The sequence below is a fragment of the Odontomachus brunneus genome, unplaced genomic scaffold (assembly GCF_010583005.1).
Source record: "Odontomachus brunneus isolate Ranch 3 - 2012 unplaced genomic scaffold, Obru_v1 Obru_scaffold_180, whole genome shotgun sequence".
In the NCBI taxonomy this organism is placed as follows: Eukaryota; Metazoa; Arthropoda; class Insecta; order Hymenoptera; family Formicidae; genus Odontomachus; species Odontomachus brunneus.
In genome coordinates, this window is record NW_022639630.1 from 579,068 (window position 1) to 593,309 (window position 14,242).

Genomic DNA, 14,242 nt, shown 5'->3' on the forward strand with positions numbered 1-14,242 from the left:
ATACGGCTCGCAGCGGTCGGCGAAGAAAATGGAAAAACGCACACGTACACGGACGCACACACGGAGCTACTCATTTCAGTATGCCAAACGGCCCACCTCTCTGGCCTATAAGATAGGCCCGCAAGCAATCATCCATTTTCTTCGCCGCGGCGAGCCGTATGCCGCGCTCTGATATGCTCAACTATTTTAATTAATATCTCGAAATTTTACGTGGTTGTTTGAAAAATGGCTTATATAATTTGTGTTCACTTTAATGTTGTTCTATTTATATTTTTCTTTTGGTCCGTCTTATACGCGGGACACCCTGTATACATGACGCTAACCGTAAACGTGTAAGATTCTAAACGGGGTTAAGATGTCTGTTGTAACTTTTGCGCATTACAATGACTGTTTCGATTGAAGAGATCGAGGCAAAATGCTATACATTTCCGAATTTTGAAGTTATAATTTTTTAAATAAATAATTATAGCGACCGACTGCACAGACATGATAGAGACAACTTTCTTTATGTTTTTATGCCAGCAAAACGATCTATAAAACCTATATTTCCTGTAATAAAAACCAATAACATTTTTTTATAAAAAATATGAAAAAGTATAAAAGCATATTTTTCTAATAGCCAGAATGTAATAATTTTTGTGAATGTAGTAATTTTTATTCACATTAACATAAGATCAATTTTACTTTGTCTGTTCATATATTCTATTTAAATTATCTTATGAATATGAATATTATTTTTATTATTTGAAACATTGTATACTTACAGAAAACTTCATTCTAATTAATAATAACATGTCACTTAAGTTTACTTCTGCATGATGAAGAATATTATAACACAAAACATTAGGACAGTCAAAAATATACCCAGCAGCTTTTAAATCATTTTTTTATGTTTTAAATGTCATATTATTCCAATTTTAATGATTCACGAAAAAGTACTTATATTTTAACAAGAGCATTGTGCCATTTTACTATTTTTCTCATAATAAATACATAAATAAAATATATGGCCAACATAACTCGTGGTCTGTCCTACTTGTATATGTGTAGAAGCAAAAGCTTTATGCGATTTTCCGTCTGATACAGGAAACCGGGGCTAATTGGCTGCCGGGGCAAAATTGGCAAGACTGATTATTTCTATTTTTTTTAACTATTATTATTACTATTTTTTTACAGAATTAAATTACAGGATTAAACAAGCAAAATTTTTAAACATGTCAGAAATAGCTTTGAAGTATATGCTTGCTGAATTCTGAAATCTGTTAAAGAACAGCAGAAATAATCGATTTTGTCAATCCCGGTAGTCAACTAGCCCCGATTTCCTTTACATATTGCACTTTCCCGGCGATCGGCAATACAAACGGAAAACCTATGTAGCATAATATAAATTCGTCCTGTCATGCGATCTAGTCCTGATTCAGCGCTATCTGCATGAGCCGCACGCCATTAAGTTCTGTTAAACTGATGACGTAACGATGCAATGATAAATCGCAGGAGCGAGAGCGGAGGAGACAGCACATGGCTCTCGTGCGGGCGCTGGAGAACCGTCGGAAGATGGAGGAAAAGGAGAAGAAGCGCCTGGAGGCGCGCGCCGAGAGAATAGCGACGAAGGAGAAGCGAGCGGAACAGAGGAGAGTCGAGATGGAGCTGATCGAACAAATCCGCAAGCCCGTGGAGGATATGGAGCTGACAGGTAGGCGAACAAAAGGCGACGGTGATCGATCCTGCTTTGCACGCGAGATCAGAGTGAGAAAGAATGAGAGGGAGTGAAAGAGAGAAGGAAAGGGGAGAGAAAGAGAATACATCAGCCATTATCGCATCGCGTAACAGTAAATCGAAAATTTGAGTCTATAAATTATTTGTGCATCTTCTAATAAGCGTATCCGTCTTTCACAGATCACAGACCACTGCCAGAAGTCAAAAGAATACCCGGTCTTAAGCTCTCTGGGCAAGCGTTCGCAGACATCGTCATGGTCTTCGAGTTTCTGCATAATTTCGGGGAAACTTTAGGATTCGGTGAGGACCATCAGTCATTTCTAACTCATTCAAATAAAGATTATTTATGGTTTTGCTGATCGTCGCCACTTCTTTTCAGACATGGAGTCACTACCAAGCCTAAAGAGTTTACAGCTCGCTCTACTCAACGACGAGGAGGCTGAGGAAGAAATGCTGTCGGTCATGACGCATCTGTTAGTGTGCGCTATTGAAGATCCGGGAATCCCGCAGCCGGCCAGACACACCACAGGTTTAGGCCAGAGTCTGCGCCAAGCCGATATCACTCACGCCAACATCAGCGAAGTCTTGCGAATCTATCTGTACGCGAACGCGACCGGCGAAGTGAAGGCACTGACGGGAGTTTGTCTTGAGCGTGAGCGCGACAAGAAGTTCGCCGATCATCATCAGAACGGCGGTGACTATGCCTCAACGTGTTCGGGGAAGAACGCGCAGTTCTATGAACATTTGCATAACAACGAAACGTGGAAGATGTCGGAGAGATTGCGCGACAAGCCTTTCTTGGCGCTGAATCCAACGCATAAGGCGCAGATGCTCGCTTTTCTGTGCAACGAGCTGCTGCAAAACAAGGCTGTGATCAGGCAGATAGAAGGTAGCCTCGAGACGGTGGCTCAACTGAGAAAGGAGAGATTCGTGTTGGACACAAAGATCAGAAAGTAAGTTGCATGATTTGGTAGAAACGGCTCTTTTGAAAATAAAATTTATTGAAATTCTTAAGTTATTAAAATTATTTAAATTTAAGAGTTTTTTGTATTGAAGATTTTACGGGGTCCAAATGCATGTAAAATAACTCCATTAAAAATATGTCACGATTACAGATTAAATTTTATATTCATATAGATTGAGACAATTGCACAGTCGAAAAGTGCGAATGGAAGCTGTGGGTGTCGTCGTGAACAAAATCGGCGACACGATCACTATCGAGAAAAAAGAGGGCGACGAGGAAGGTAATACTACATCAACCGCCGTAGGCACGACCCCTACGCCAGATGAAATTCACCACGAGGACGAAGTAGAGGACATGTCTGAAAACGAGAGCGAGGGTACTCAGCCGGAAGAGGTACGTATGATTGATTTGAATATTTTATCTGGTACCATTAAAGTATATACTAAATAATAATTTAATTATAATAAATATTAGTTTGTTGCAAAAAGTTGGTTGTATGAAATAAAGTAGAAAGCGAAAATAAGATAATAAAATGTAAAAAAAAAAAATAGAAAATGAATTTATCTAATGTTGTAAAAAGTTAATAATATTTATGAAATAAACACTATTAACTCGGTATTTTTTTAGATATCTAACGAGGACTTTCTATTTTGTTTTTGATGTCTGTGAGAATTTAAAAATAAAAGATATTTTATTCTTATGAGAAAAATAAAAAAATGTTTTGCAGCAATCTAATAACATAATTAATATAATATATTTAATTATAATATCTGCAGGAGGAAGATAAGAATCTGTCAGGTGAGGAATTGGGCAAGAAGTTGGACAAATTGTTGAAGCAATCGGAGGAACAGCTGCAGAAACTGAATCATTCCTCGAAGCAGCTGCGGGCGCACATTTTCGGTCAGGACAGGTATTGGAGGAGATATTGGGAGCTGGCATGCGCCGGTGGTATTTTCGTGGAGGCCATGGAGAGCGCCGAGCCGGAAGTTCTCGAACTTCAAGCCGAATTGGACGAGAAGTACAAAAACATGCCGGTGGAAGAGAAATCCGAGAGTGTGAAGCAGGAGGACACTAAGACGAACACTGAGAATCGCGAGAACGAGGCACCTAACTCCGAGGTAAAAGAGGAGAAGAAGCATAACTCGAGCGAGCAGAATGAGAACGTGAAGTCTCACAGTGACAAGGAGAAGCCGGAAGAGATCAACTGCAAGAAGGAGCCTGTGCAGAATTGCAGCACTGAGAATTCGAAGAATACAAAGGAAATGAGCGAAAAGAGGAACGATGTAGACAGCACGATGACGGACGCAAAAACGAATGTCACCTCGGAGGAGATCAAGCAAGAGACCGAGGTGGTTAACATGGATGTCGAGGTGAAGATCGAGGAAGTGAAAAAGGAGAACGAGGAAACGGACGAGGAGACAACAAAGCCTGTGGTGGTGAAGACGATGGAAGATAAAATCGTCGAGACTATACCGAACGGCGAAAAATACAATCATGTAAACAATCTACACAATGGGAAAGAGCTCAACGGCACCTTTGTCTCTAGTGAGTTTTCGCGGGATCTTCACCAACAGGATGGACAGTCGAATATTCTCAATTAACATTAGTCATGTCCATCATTTCAGACAGTAACACCGAACCCAATTGGTTCTCTATCTTGCCGCGTGAGACCTGTGACACTCCGGGACCCAGTACCAAGCAGATTTTCGGCATTGCAGAGCCGACCGAGCTTCGAATTCCCGTGTTCCCGCCGCCAGCTAGTCCGAATTATGACAGGTGTGACAGTCCAGCGCCTCTGATTCTCACGCAAGACGAGGCCGCGCAGTTGGAGTATTTGAAGGTGCATGGTTTACCGCCTCCTGGCGAAGCCAAACCGGTACCGAAAGGTAAATCAATTTGTACATGTGAAAGTAAAAGAAATATTAGGTTGGTGCAAAAAATTTGTCATTTTTCTATTAAATTTTCACAAGAAGTTTGAGTATTAAAAGGAAATTGAAAAGTAAACAAAGAGAGAGACGTTCAAGGTTCTCAAGTAGTCAATTATTAAGAATTAATTCAGATCAATAAGAACTGCGCAAAGATATTGGTAGCGAATAATTTCTTGCGCAAGGATAATAAACAAAAAAACTTCGTTAGAAGTTTAAAAATACTAAGTCAATGTTGTTAATTTTATTAATGAAAGTTAATAATCCCCTTTAAAATTAAATAATTCCGTTTTCTATTTCATTTGACAAACACGACAAATCTAATGTATTCACGTTGCACTATCTAATATATTCATCAATAGTGTTACACAAATTTCCAATTGTATATCTACCTCTTTTGCAGATCTGAGGCACGGTTGGTGGAGGATAACGGATGTCGACACGTTCCAAGAACTCCTCGAGCATTTACATTCTCGTGGTGTCCGCGAGAAAGAACTGAAACGCACAACATGGGCGACGATGGAGTCCTTCCTAGCCGTGACCGGTCGCATCAACGTTGACCCTGGCAATGTCACCGCCACGGATATGCAAGTGGAGCTAGACGATCCTAATAACATGCCTCCAATACCGAAGCCCGACAATCCGAGTAACTGGAGCGAGCAAGTCGCACTGCGCGTAGACGCCCAGCTTTTAGAGCAGGTGGAAGCTCTTGAAGACAAAGTGGCCAACGCCAGCATGCAGGTGAAGGGCTGGAAGCTGCCGCCGCGAGCAGGAACTGAGGAGGCCGATGAGATCGAGAAATTGAACGAAATGGAGAAAATTAGTGCGGTCGAGCAAGCAAGGCAAAGACTACTTTCGTTGGAGGCAGCTATAGAGAGGAGATACTTGAAGCCGCCTTTGGGCGTTTGGTAAGATCGTATCGCCTGATTAGCATCCTATTGTGTTCTTATTGCGATTGTTCTTAGTGTGACGGTTGTCTCGCGATTTGCATTTCGTCTAAAGAAGAGAGAAAGATGTCGCGCTTGTGGGAAATATCTCTTAGAAATGCTCATTGACGAGATGCATATATTTTCTCTCCGTTAAAACGCAATTCGATTGTAGTATGACGTCAACATCAGTAAGACAACCAATTAACATATAACTCTGAAGTAGGTGCGTCCCGGTCATTTTAACTTATTATATATTGGCATATACATATAACGAATTAATAACTGATAGAAAATGTAATAATTTATAATAATTAATGAAAAAATCTATTATATATTTGATTAATATTTGTTATCATTCCCTCGTTTCTTGCTTTCTTTTTATTTCTCTTCTTAAATTTATTTTTATTTATCGGAATATAAATTTATTAATAAAATATTTTAATAACATAATTATAAAAATTATAGGTGTTAAAATTGATAAAAATAAAAAGATGTATAAAATTAAAAAATACCGACGTATATCATATTTTTATATAGGAATAAATATGTTTTACTTTTTTATGCTATACAAAGAAAGACTAAAAAAAATTTAAGAAAATTTTTGGAATATTAAATATGGAATTTTTAATAAGTTAATGAATATAATTAGAAAACGTATAAATACGGTAAAATAACCAGGACATGACTACTTTTGGTTTAAATTAAAGCGTTCATAATTACGTGCATAATTCTCTTGCACGCAATTTACAAACGAAAACCGATTGCATTCTAATCGTTCTCTTATTTATAATTGCACGTAGCACGGGAGATCCGAACCTGGCAGCCCTCAAGGCGGAACAGGCGGCGGCAGCCGCAAACGCAAACTCGAATAACTCCGAACAGAATAGTCAGGCGCCCGTACCGCCAGAGGAAACGACGCCGCGTGGTCTCAACAACTGGCGGGAGGCGACCGCGCGTGCTCACACGTCGGCGCAGCTCGCCATGGCGCTTTACATGCTCGAGGCCAGCATCGCTTGGGACAAGAGCATCATGAAGGCTGTGAGTCTAACAACAGCTAGAAACTCGGTCTGCGTCAAGCTACGAAACCGCTGCGTCTCACTCAAAGCTACCAATCAGTACAATCAGCTATTGACTACTTCTCAGGCCTCTGTGGGTATTCGCACTAACTTACTAACCGAAATCGTCCTTTGCTACCCGCTCCTCCTAAAACGCCTTTGTCCCTTTCCGTTCTCAGTACGGCTCACAGAGAGCATATGTCGCTTCGAATGGATATCGACAGGAAAAGGGAGGAGGTTCGCTCGAGCCGACGACCGTGCCTCTAAAGCGATATACCTCTTCCACGCGACAGTGTTCTTGTAATACATCCGCTTTCAGTCTCATAAGAAGTTCCGATTGCATATATATATATATATATATATATATATATATATATTATATATTCACACATAAGTGCGAAGATTGTGGCAATGAAATTTGCATACATCCGTTGAATTTCGCTCTGTTCGCGCGACACTTTCTTTCTTCTTGCTTTCACGCGTCGTGTTTGTCAAATTTCGAATCAGTGGTATATCTCTTAGTTTACAATGTGGATGTAGTTGATAGATATTATAAAATGCAAATTGCGAATATCGCATCTTATTCATAAATTATCGAATTTATAGAGATGGTACATGAATCGCATCGCAAGCAAGCGTAAGAATGTACGTTCAATGGTGGTCAGAGTCTAACGTAACGGTTGCATGCAAAACTGCCGCTTACTATTTATTAGTTTGATCATTTTAGCGCATTTTCGTTTTCCCCATTCTTTTACGTTCGCCTGACAACAACGATTCCTCTCACATTTGCCTCTAGCAAATTCCCGAAAACAAGAAACCATCGCTGTTTTTATATTTATAATTATGATTCTTTTGCTTATGTCTCTCCGTGTGTTATCGCACGATTTGGTTACATATATTCATTATTAGACAGAGTTGGATAATAACTACGTAATTGGTTAAAAATTAAGTTACAAAGTTAATAACTTTTAATTTAACTTAGCTTTAATATTAGATGAGTTAACTCGTATTAAAAGTTGCTCGTATTAAAAAGTGGCAAAGGAATTTTCGTCTCGGTTTGACTTCTACTATCTGCCATTTCAATATTTAACGGTTGGTGTAGAGTGTATACACCTGTATATTTCTTTTACCACACCTGTATATTTCTTTTCATAATTAACTTTGAAATTTGATAAATTAATTTAATTTTAATTTAATGTTTAAGGTAATTTTTGTTTATGTAACGTTTAAATTAACTAAGTTAATTTTATAAGCTATTAACTTTAAACTTAATTAAAAAGAAATTAACTTATCCAACCTTATTATTACATTATCATATTTAGTATATTTTATGATAATATAAACACAGAACTTAAAGATGTTTTATATTTTATCCGAATATGTTACTATCAATAAGTTTTGTTTAATCAGACTTTTATGACGATATCCTCAATCATACGTCCTGTATTTTATCGATCAGATAATGCAAGTTACTTATATATAGAGTACATAAGTCTTTACAGCTTGATATCTTAGAAATTAAAAAAGATGTGAAAAAGATGTGAAGAAATTTCCAATATATAAAGTTGTATGATATCGAGAGGAAAACAGTAATATTTATTTGATTTTAGAATAATGTCAAAATCTGTGTCAAGGTCAACTTTAACTTTTTTAATGGAATCATGGTTTTTTTGACATAAATCGATTCCTCTAGTCACTCTGCGTACGAAAGTACTGGGATAAAATCATCGAAAAGTGAATGCTTCTTGAAATATTTTACATTTTATTTTATCAATATTCAATACAAAGTATCTCGTAAATTATTCATTTTTTCGATTACTTTATCTTAATACTTTTGTACGTAGAATGACAAGAAAAATCAATTGGTGATATTAATCTTTGCACACTCTGCTACATCAATAAATTTGTAAAATACACGGGATTTTATATTTTAAGTTTCTATATATGGATGTCCCGAAACTATCGGATGTTATTTTAATGGCAGATTCTTTAGAACATTTTAAGACAAAAACTTTCATACAAAAATGTCGAGGCTATAATAGTTTTCAAAGGGAAAGCGATGACATGGGAAGCGATTATATTTCACCAATAACAGGGCTGAGATTTCGCGCGCTCAGGCACGCCGAAATGACAAGTGATAAAGGTGTCACACGCCGTATAGAATAGTGGACACCTTCATGGTAATAATTGATCGACACTTTGACAGATTAAGTTGAAATATGTCATTTTTGTTTGAACCATATTTAAGATGCTTACAACTATTATTTGTATAAAAAATATACTAATACAATGCGTAGAGAAGCGGCAAAATATATTATGACAATGTTATTATACATTTATACAATGATCATAATATCTTAAAAAAGTGACATTCATAGGAGCACCTTTATCACTTGTCATTTCGACGTGTTTAAGCGCGCGAAATCTCAGCCCTATTATTGGTAAAATATAATCGTTTCCTGTTTGAAAATTATTATAGTCTCGACATTTTTGTATGATAGTTTTCGTTTTAAAATGTTCTAAAGAATCTGCCATTAAAATAACATCCGATAGTTTCAAGACACCCTGTATTTTTTTTACAGCAATCGATTTTACTGATTTTACCGATCCTAAATTCAAAAGTGTTAAGATAAAGCAATCAAAAAGTGAATAATTTACAAGATATTTCATATCTTGTATTGAAAAGTAATAGGATAAAATGTAAAATAATGCAGAAAGTATTAATTTTTCGATGATTTTTTTCTCAGTGCTTTTGTACGCAGAATGGCCAGAAAAATCAGTTTATACCGAAAAAACCATATGACGCCATTTAAAAAAATAGAGTTAACCTGGACAGGATTTTTTCCAAGATCATTCCAAAGTCAAATAAATATCTTTTAAAAACAATTTTTTTTCTTCTTCGATATCTTACAACTTCTATTCGAAACACTTTTACATCTTTCTTGATTTCTGAGGTATCGAACTGTAAAGAGTGGATCATCCTGTGTGTGTGTATATGTGTGTGTGTATATACAGAGTGTCTGACTCGTGTCCTACTAGAGCTAATATATAGCTAGAATAGATCAGAGTATATAATGAAATCAGTGTCTTTTTTTTAAACAACTACGTAAAACTTTGAGTTATTAAATAAAATAGATGGGCTAATCAGAGCTCGCGACGCGGCAGGCGGGACATACGGCTCGCCGCGGCCGGCGAAGAAAATGGACGATTGCTCGCGGATCTATCTCATAGACCCAGAGGTGGGAACTATGTCTTACATCTGACACTGTGTGATAGGCCCACGAACAATCGTCCATTTTCTTCGCCGGCCGCGACGAGCTATATGTCCCGCCTGCCGCGTCGCGCACTGTGATTAGTCCATCTATTTTATTTAATAACTCGAAATTTTACGTGGTTGTTTAAAAAAAGACACCGATTCCATTACTCACTCCGACCTATTCTAGCTATATATTAGCTTCGGTATGGTATGAGTTAGACACTTTGTATACAAGGTGTCTCGCTACTATCGTATATTATCTCTTAACCATTTCGCTGGCATTGACACACTTTTGCGTCAAATAAAGGATAAGCTAAAATTGGCATTGACGCATTAATGAGCATGTCATTTAATTTTTTTTCCGTTAGCAAGATTTTTATTAATCTCAGTCCCCAAGGGTTTTTGGGGTCGCTGATTTCAAATCTGAACTCTAAATTTAGAAATTCAAAATGGCGGACTCAATATGCGGACCAAAATGCGAAAAATGACTTGATTTTGATGAAACCTAGTATTCGCGAGTTTTTGGAGTCGCTATTTTCGAATCTGAGATTAGTTTTGTCAAATTCAAGATGGTGAATTTAATATGGCGGACCAAATGGAAAACTGACTTGATTTGGATGAAACTTGGTACTCGGGGATTTTTGGGGTCACTGATTTCGAATTTGAGATGAGTTTTGTTAACCACTTCGTTGGCAGAGGAAATTAGTCAGCATCAACTGACTAAAAATTGGCAAGATCAAAATACTGTTTGATTTTTATAAAAGTCAGTACTAAAGTACTTTTCGAGTCGTTTAATTACGATTTTGAGATGAAAATTTGAAAGTTTAAATTGACGGATCTAATGTGGTGACTAGAAGTCCTTTTTTATCTAGTTGACTAAATAATCTGAATAGATTTCACAGACTGATTTTTATCATCCTGATTCTATAGATTTCATAAATGAATTATTTTGTTGGATTGTTTAACTGAACAGACTAAGTTTTCCAATAAATCGTCTAATAGGATATACTCACTAACTAACCAACTCGAAAATGCAAAAATTAGTTTAATTCAAGGATGTGAATATCGTATATCGTTATTCTTGTGCCAAAGTGGCCTTGTATTACAGCAATAACAAAATTTGAATAATATGAAACTAAAATTATTTAAGACGCAGAAAACTTGGAGCCTTGAATTTGACAAAACTAATCTCAGATTCGAAATCAGCGACCCTAAAAACCCCCAAGTACCGAGTTTCATCCAAATCAAGTCACTTTTCGCATTTTGGTCGCCATATTGAATCCACCATCTTGAATTTCGAAATTTTGAGCTAAGATTCGAAAGCAGCAATTCCAAAAAACTTCTGAATACCAGATTTCATTAAAATCAAGTTACTTTCCGCATTTTGGTCCGCCACATGGAATCCGCCATTTTAAATTTTCAAATTTAGGGTTCAGGATCGAAATAAGCGACCCCAAAAATCCCTTGATACTGAGTTTGATGAAAATCTTGCTAACGGGAAAAAATAAAATGATGTGCACATTAGTGCGTCAATGCTATTTTTGGTACATCCTTTATTTGACGCAAAAGTGCGTCAATACCAGCGATGTGATTAAATTCTAAAAGTTTGAAGTTTCTCAAATTCGTATTCAGCGACTCGAAAAATACTTTAGTACTGACTTTTATAAAAATCAAACAGCATTTTGATCTTGTAATTTTTGATCAGTTGATGCTGATTTTCTCTGCTAGCGAAGTGGTTAAGGACAGATTCCTGAGGTAATTTGAATAAAAAAAATCCTAATGCAAAAATATCGAGACTATAATACTTTTCAAATTATAAACAATTAAAGTTGACGAATTATACTGGCTAAAGTACGCGTGCTCAGGTACGGTACAACATGCAATGGTAATGCACATGTCACTTCTTTTCCAAACATTGATACGGAAGTTCCATACATACCACAACGTATATAATAATCTGCCTTTTCTAGGCCTGTTTTTTGTAGCTGCACTAATACAAAAAGTTAAAGTAAGAAAACGTATATTTGTCTCACTTTAATGTATTGCAATGTAATTCAACAGTACAGCTACAAAGAACAGGCCTTCTATCATTTAAATAAACATATCGCAAATAATAACAATTTTGTTAAAATGTTATGAATAAAATATCACACAATACATTTATGAGAATCGATAAACTGTCACATGTTTGCCGTTTCTTTCAGAGATTTACAACTAATTTCATATTTTATGCAAATTCTCACTTATGTGCATGCACCTGTACCATTATGTGTTGTATCTGGAACTCGATTCTTGACGGTATGCGAATGAGATACGCATGCGAAAATGTATAGTTTACGTTACGTATACTGTAGATTTTCGCATGCGTCTCATTCGCACATCGTCAAGAATCGGGCCTCTGAGCGCGCGTACTTTAGCTAATATAATTGGTCAACTTTAATCGTTTATAATTTGAAAAGTATTATAGCTTTGACATTTTTGCATTAGGATTTTTTTCTTCAAATTACCTCAGGAATCCGCCTTTAAAAGATAATGCGGTAGTGGCGGGATACCCTATATACAGGGTGCTTCAGAAATAGTTGGCCAAACTTTAAGAGCATATTCCACTCATTGTAAGGATGAAAAAAAGTCATAAACATGGGTTCGGAAATGTTTCCTTTCTTAGTTATAAAGATTTCTTATTTACATTGTACGTATTTACGTCAGACGACATGTCTCGCTTCGACGTTTCATGAATTGTACTTCTATTCACCTTCTAAAGTAAACAAAGAGTTATTAGATAGGTCTGTATGGAATTGGAATGAGTCTTTATTTAAGCATTTAAGAATGAAGATAGTATTCATCAACATGGCAGCTTATTCTAACATCGAATTGGCAGATATTCACTACATGTATGGGCGAGCTAATGAAAACTGCAGAGAAGTTCAACGTTTCTATCAACAAATCTTTTCTCAAAGACGATGTCCTGCTAAAAATATCTTTAGTTTATCGAGGCAAACAGTATCTAAAAATGTTTATAACTTGAAAAGGAAGTGTTTCCGAACTCATGTTTATATTATTTTTTTTTCATTCTTACAATGAGTGGAATATGCTCTTAAAGTTTGGCCAACTATTTCTGAAGCACCCTATTTACATACACACATATACAGGGTGACACCGAACAAGGTGGCCAAACTTCGGAACCGTATTCTACTCTTCCTAAGGATGAAAAAAGGTCATAAACATAGGTCCGGAAACTTGTCCTTTTTGAGATATAAATACTTTTTTGTTTATGATTGAGTATTGTAGGAATGTTTAAAACTTACTTAAAGAAATTGCTAGAAATGATTTCTTTCTGCAACAATATACGCTTCACATCGACGTTGCAGAGACTGTCGAAGACGATCAAAAATCCCTGGTGTATTCTGAATTTTATTAAATTTTATCAAAAACCAAATTATTGCCGCATTTGATAAAATTCGAAATACACCAGGAATTTTTGAACGTCTTCGACAGTTTTTGCAACGTCGATGTGAAGCGTGTATTGTTGCAGAAAGAAATCATTTCCAGCAATTTCTTTAAGTAAGCTTTAAACGTTCCTACAATACTCAATCATAAACAAAAAAGTATTTATATTTTGAAAAAGACGAGTTTCCGGACCTATGTTTATACGACCTTTTTTCATCCTTAGGAAGAGTAGAATACGATACCGAAGTTTGGCCACCTTGTTCGATGTCACCCTGTATATCATTTATATCTATATATAGAGAAATCTTCGTTATTGTTTTTGTTTAAAAGATGCTTAACTAACAAATAGTGCTGAAGTCTTCATGCTACCTTAGCCACACGAGGGACCACTTTTCTCTCGTCCTTTTTAAATGAGGAGTTTATTTTTGATTGCAGAATTGCCAGTTTTGTCATAGTGGGGACAACGAAGATAAGTTGCTGCTCTGTGATGGTTGCGACCGTGGCTACCATACTTACTGTTTCCGTCCAAAAATGGAAAACATTCCTGATGGTGACTGGTGAGTGATAGCCGGCTTTCTAACTTAGTCCTCAACTTCTCCCCGTGTCAAGCTTTAAGCGAATAATATAAACGAATAGTCTCAAATTGTCATCACTCTTCCAGGTATTGTCACGAGTGTATGAACAAAGCGACAGGCGAACGCAATTGTTTGGTGTGCGGCAAGAGAGTGGGTAAAAACTTGGTCCTGTGTGAACTCTGCCCTAGGGCTTATCACACCGACTGCCACAATCCCGTGATGCCAAAAGTGAGTAGCTGCCAAACAACATAGTGTCCTCATCGCAAAGTTCAAGATTCTCTTTCTCTACGCGCGTCTACAATCTACGTATACTACACACAGTACACACACACACACACACACACACACACACACACACACACACACACACACACA

General features: G+C 36.9%; 1 protein-coding gene across 23 annotated transcripts in view; it reads left to right on the forward strand.

Annotated features, from left to right (window-relative positions):
* Nucleotides 1-14,242, forward strand: part of LOC116851603 (bromodomain adjacent to zinc finger domain protein 2B-like) — a 401,190-nt gene that overhangs the window by 380,480 nt on the left and 6,468 nt on the right. For 16 of the 23 annotated variants that reach the window (XM_032831181.1, XM_032831191.1, XM_032831200.1 and 13 more), the window contains 10 exons: nucleotides 1,495-1,693; nucleotides 1,897-2,016; nucleotides 2,096-2,669; nucleotides 2,854-3,073; nucleotides 3,457-4,225; nucleotides 4,288-4,566; nucleotides 5,009-5,513; nucleotides 6,335-6,683; nucleotides 13,728-13,849; nucleotides 13,954-14,095. In XM_032831181.1, the coding sequence (XP_032687072.1) occupies nucleotides 1,495-1,693; nucleotides 1,897-2,016; nucleotides 2,096-2,669; nucleotides 2,854-3,073; nucleotides 3,457-4,225; nucleotides 4,288-4,566; nucleotides 5,009-5,513; nucleotides 6,335-6,683; nucleotides 13,728-13,849; nucleotides 13,954-14,095 (3,279 nt within the window). The remainder of the gene's footprint in view (nucleotides 1-1,494; nucleotides 1,694-1,896; nucleotides 2,017-2,095; nucleotides 2,670-2,853; nucleotides 3,074-3,456; nucleotides 4,226-4,287; nucleotides 4,567-5,008; nucleotides 5,514-6,334; nucleotides 6,684-13,727; nucleotides 13,850-13,953; nucleotides 14,096-14,242) is intronic. The other 7 variants (XM_032831190.1, XM_032831203.1, XM_032831202.1 and 4 more) reach the window with 3 other exon arrangements.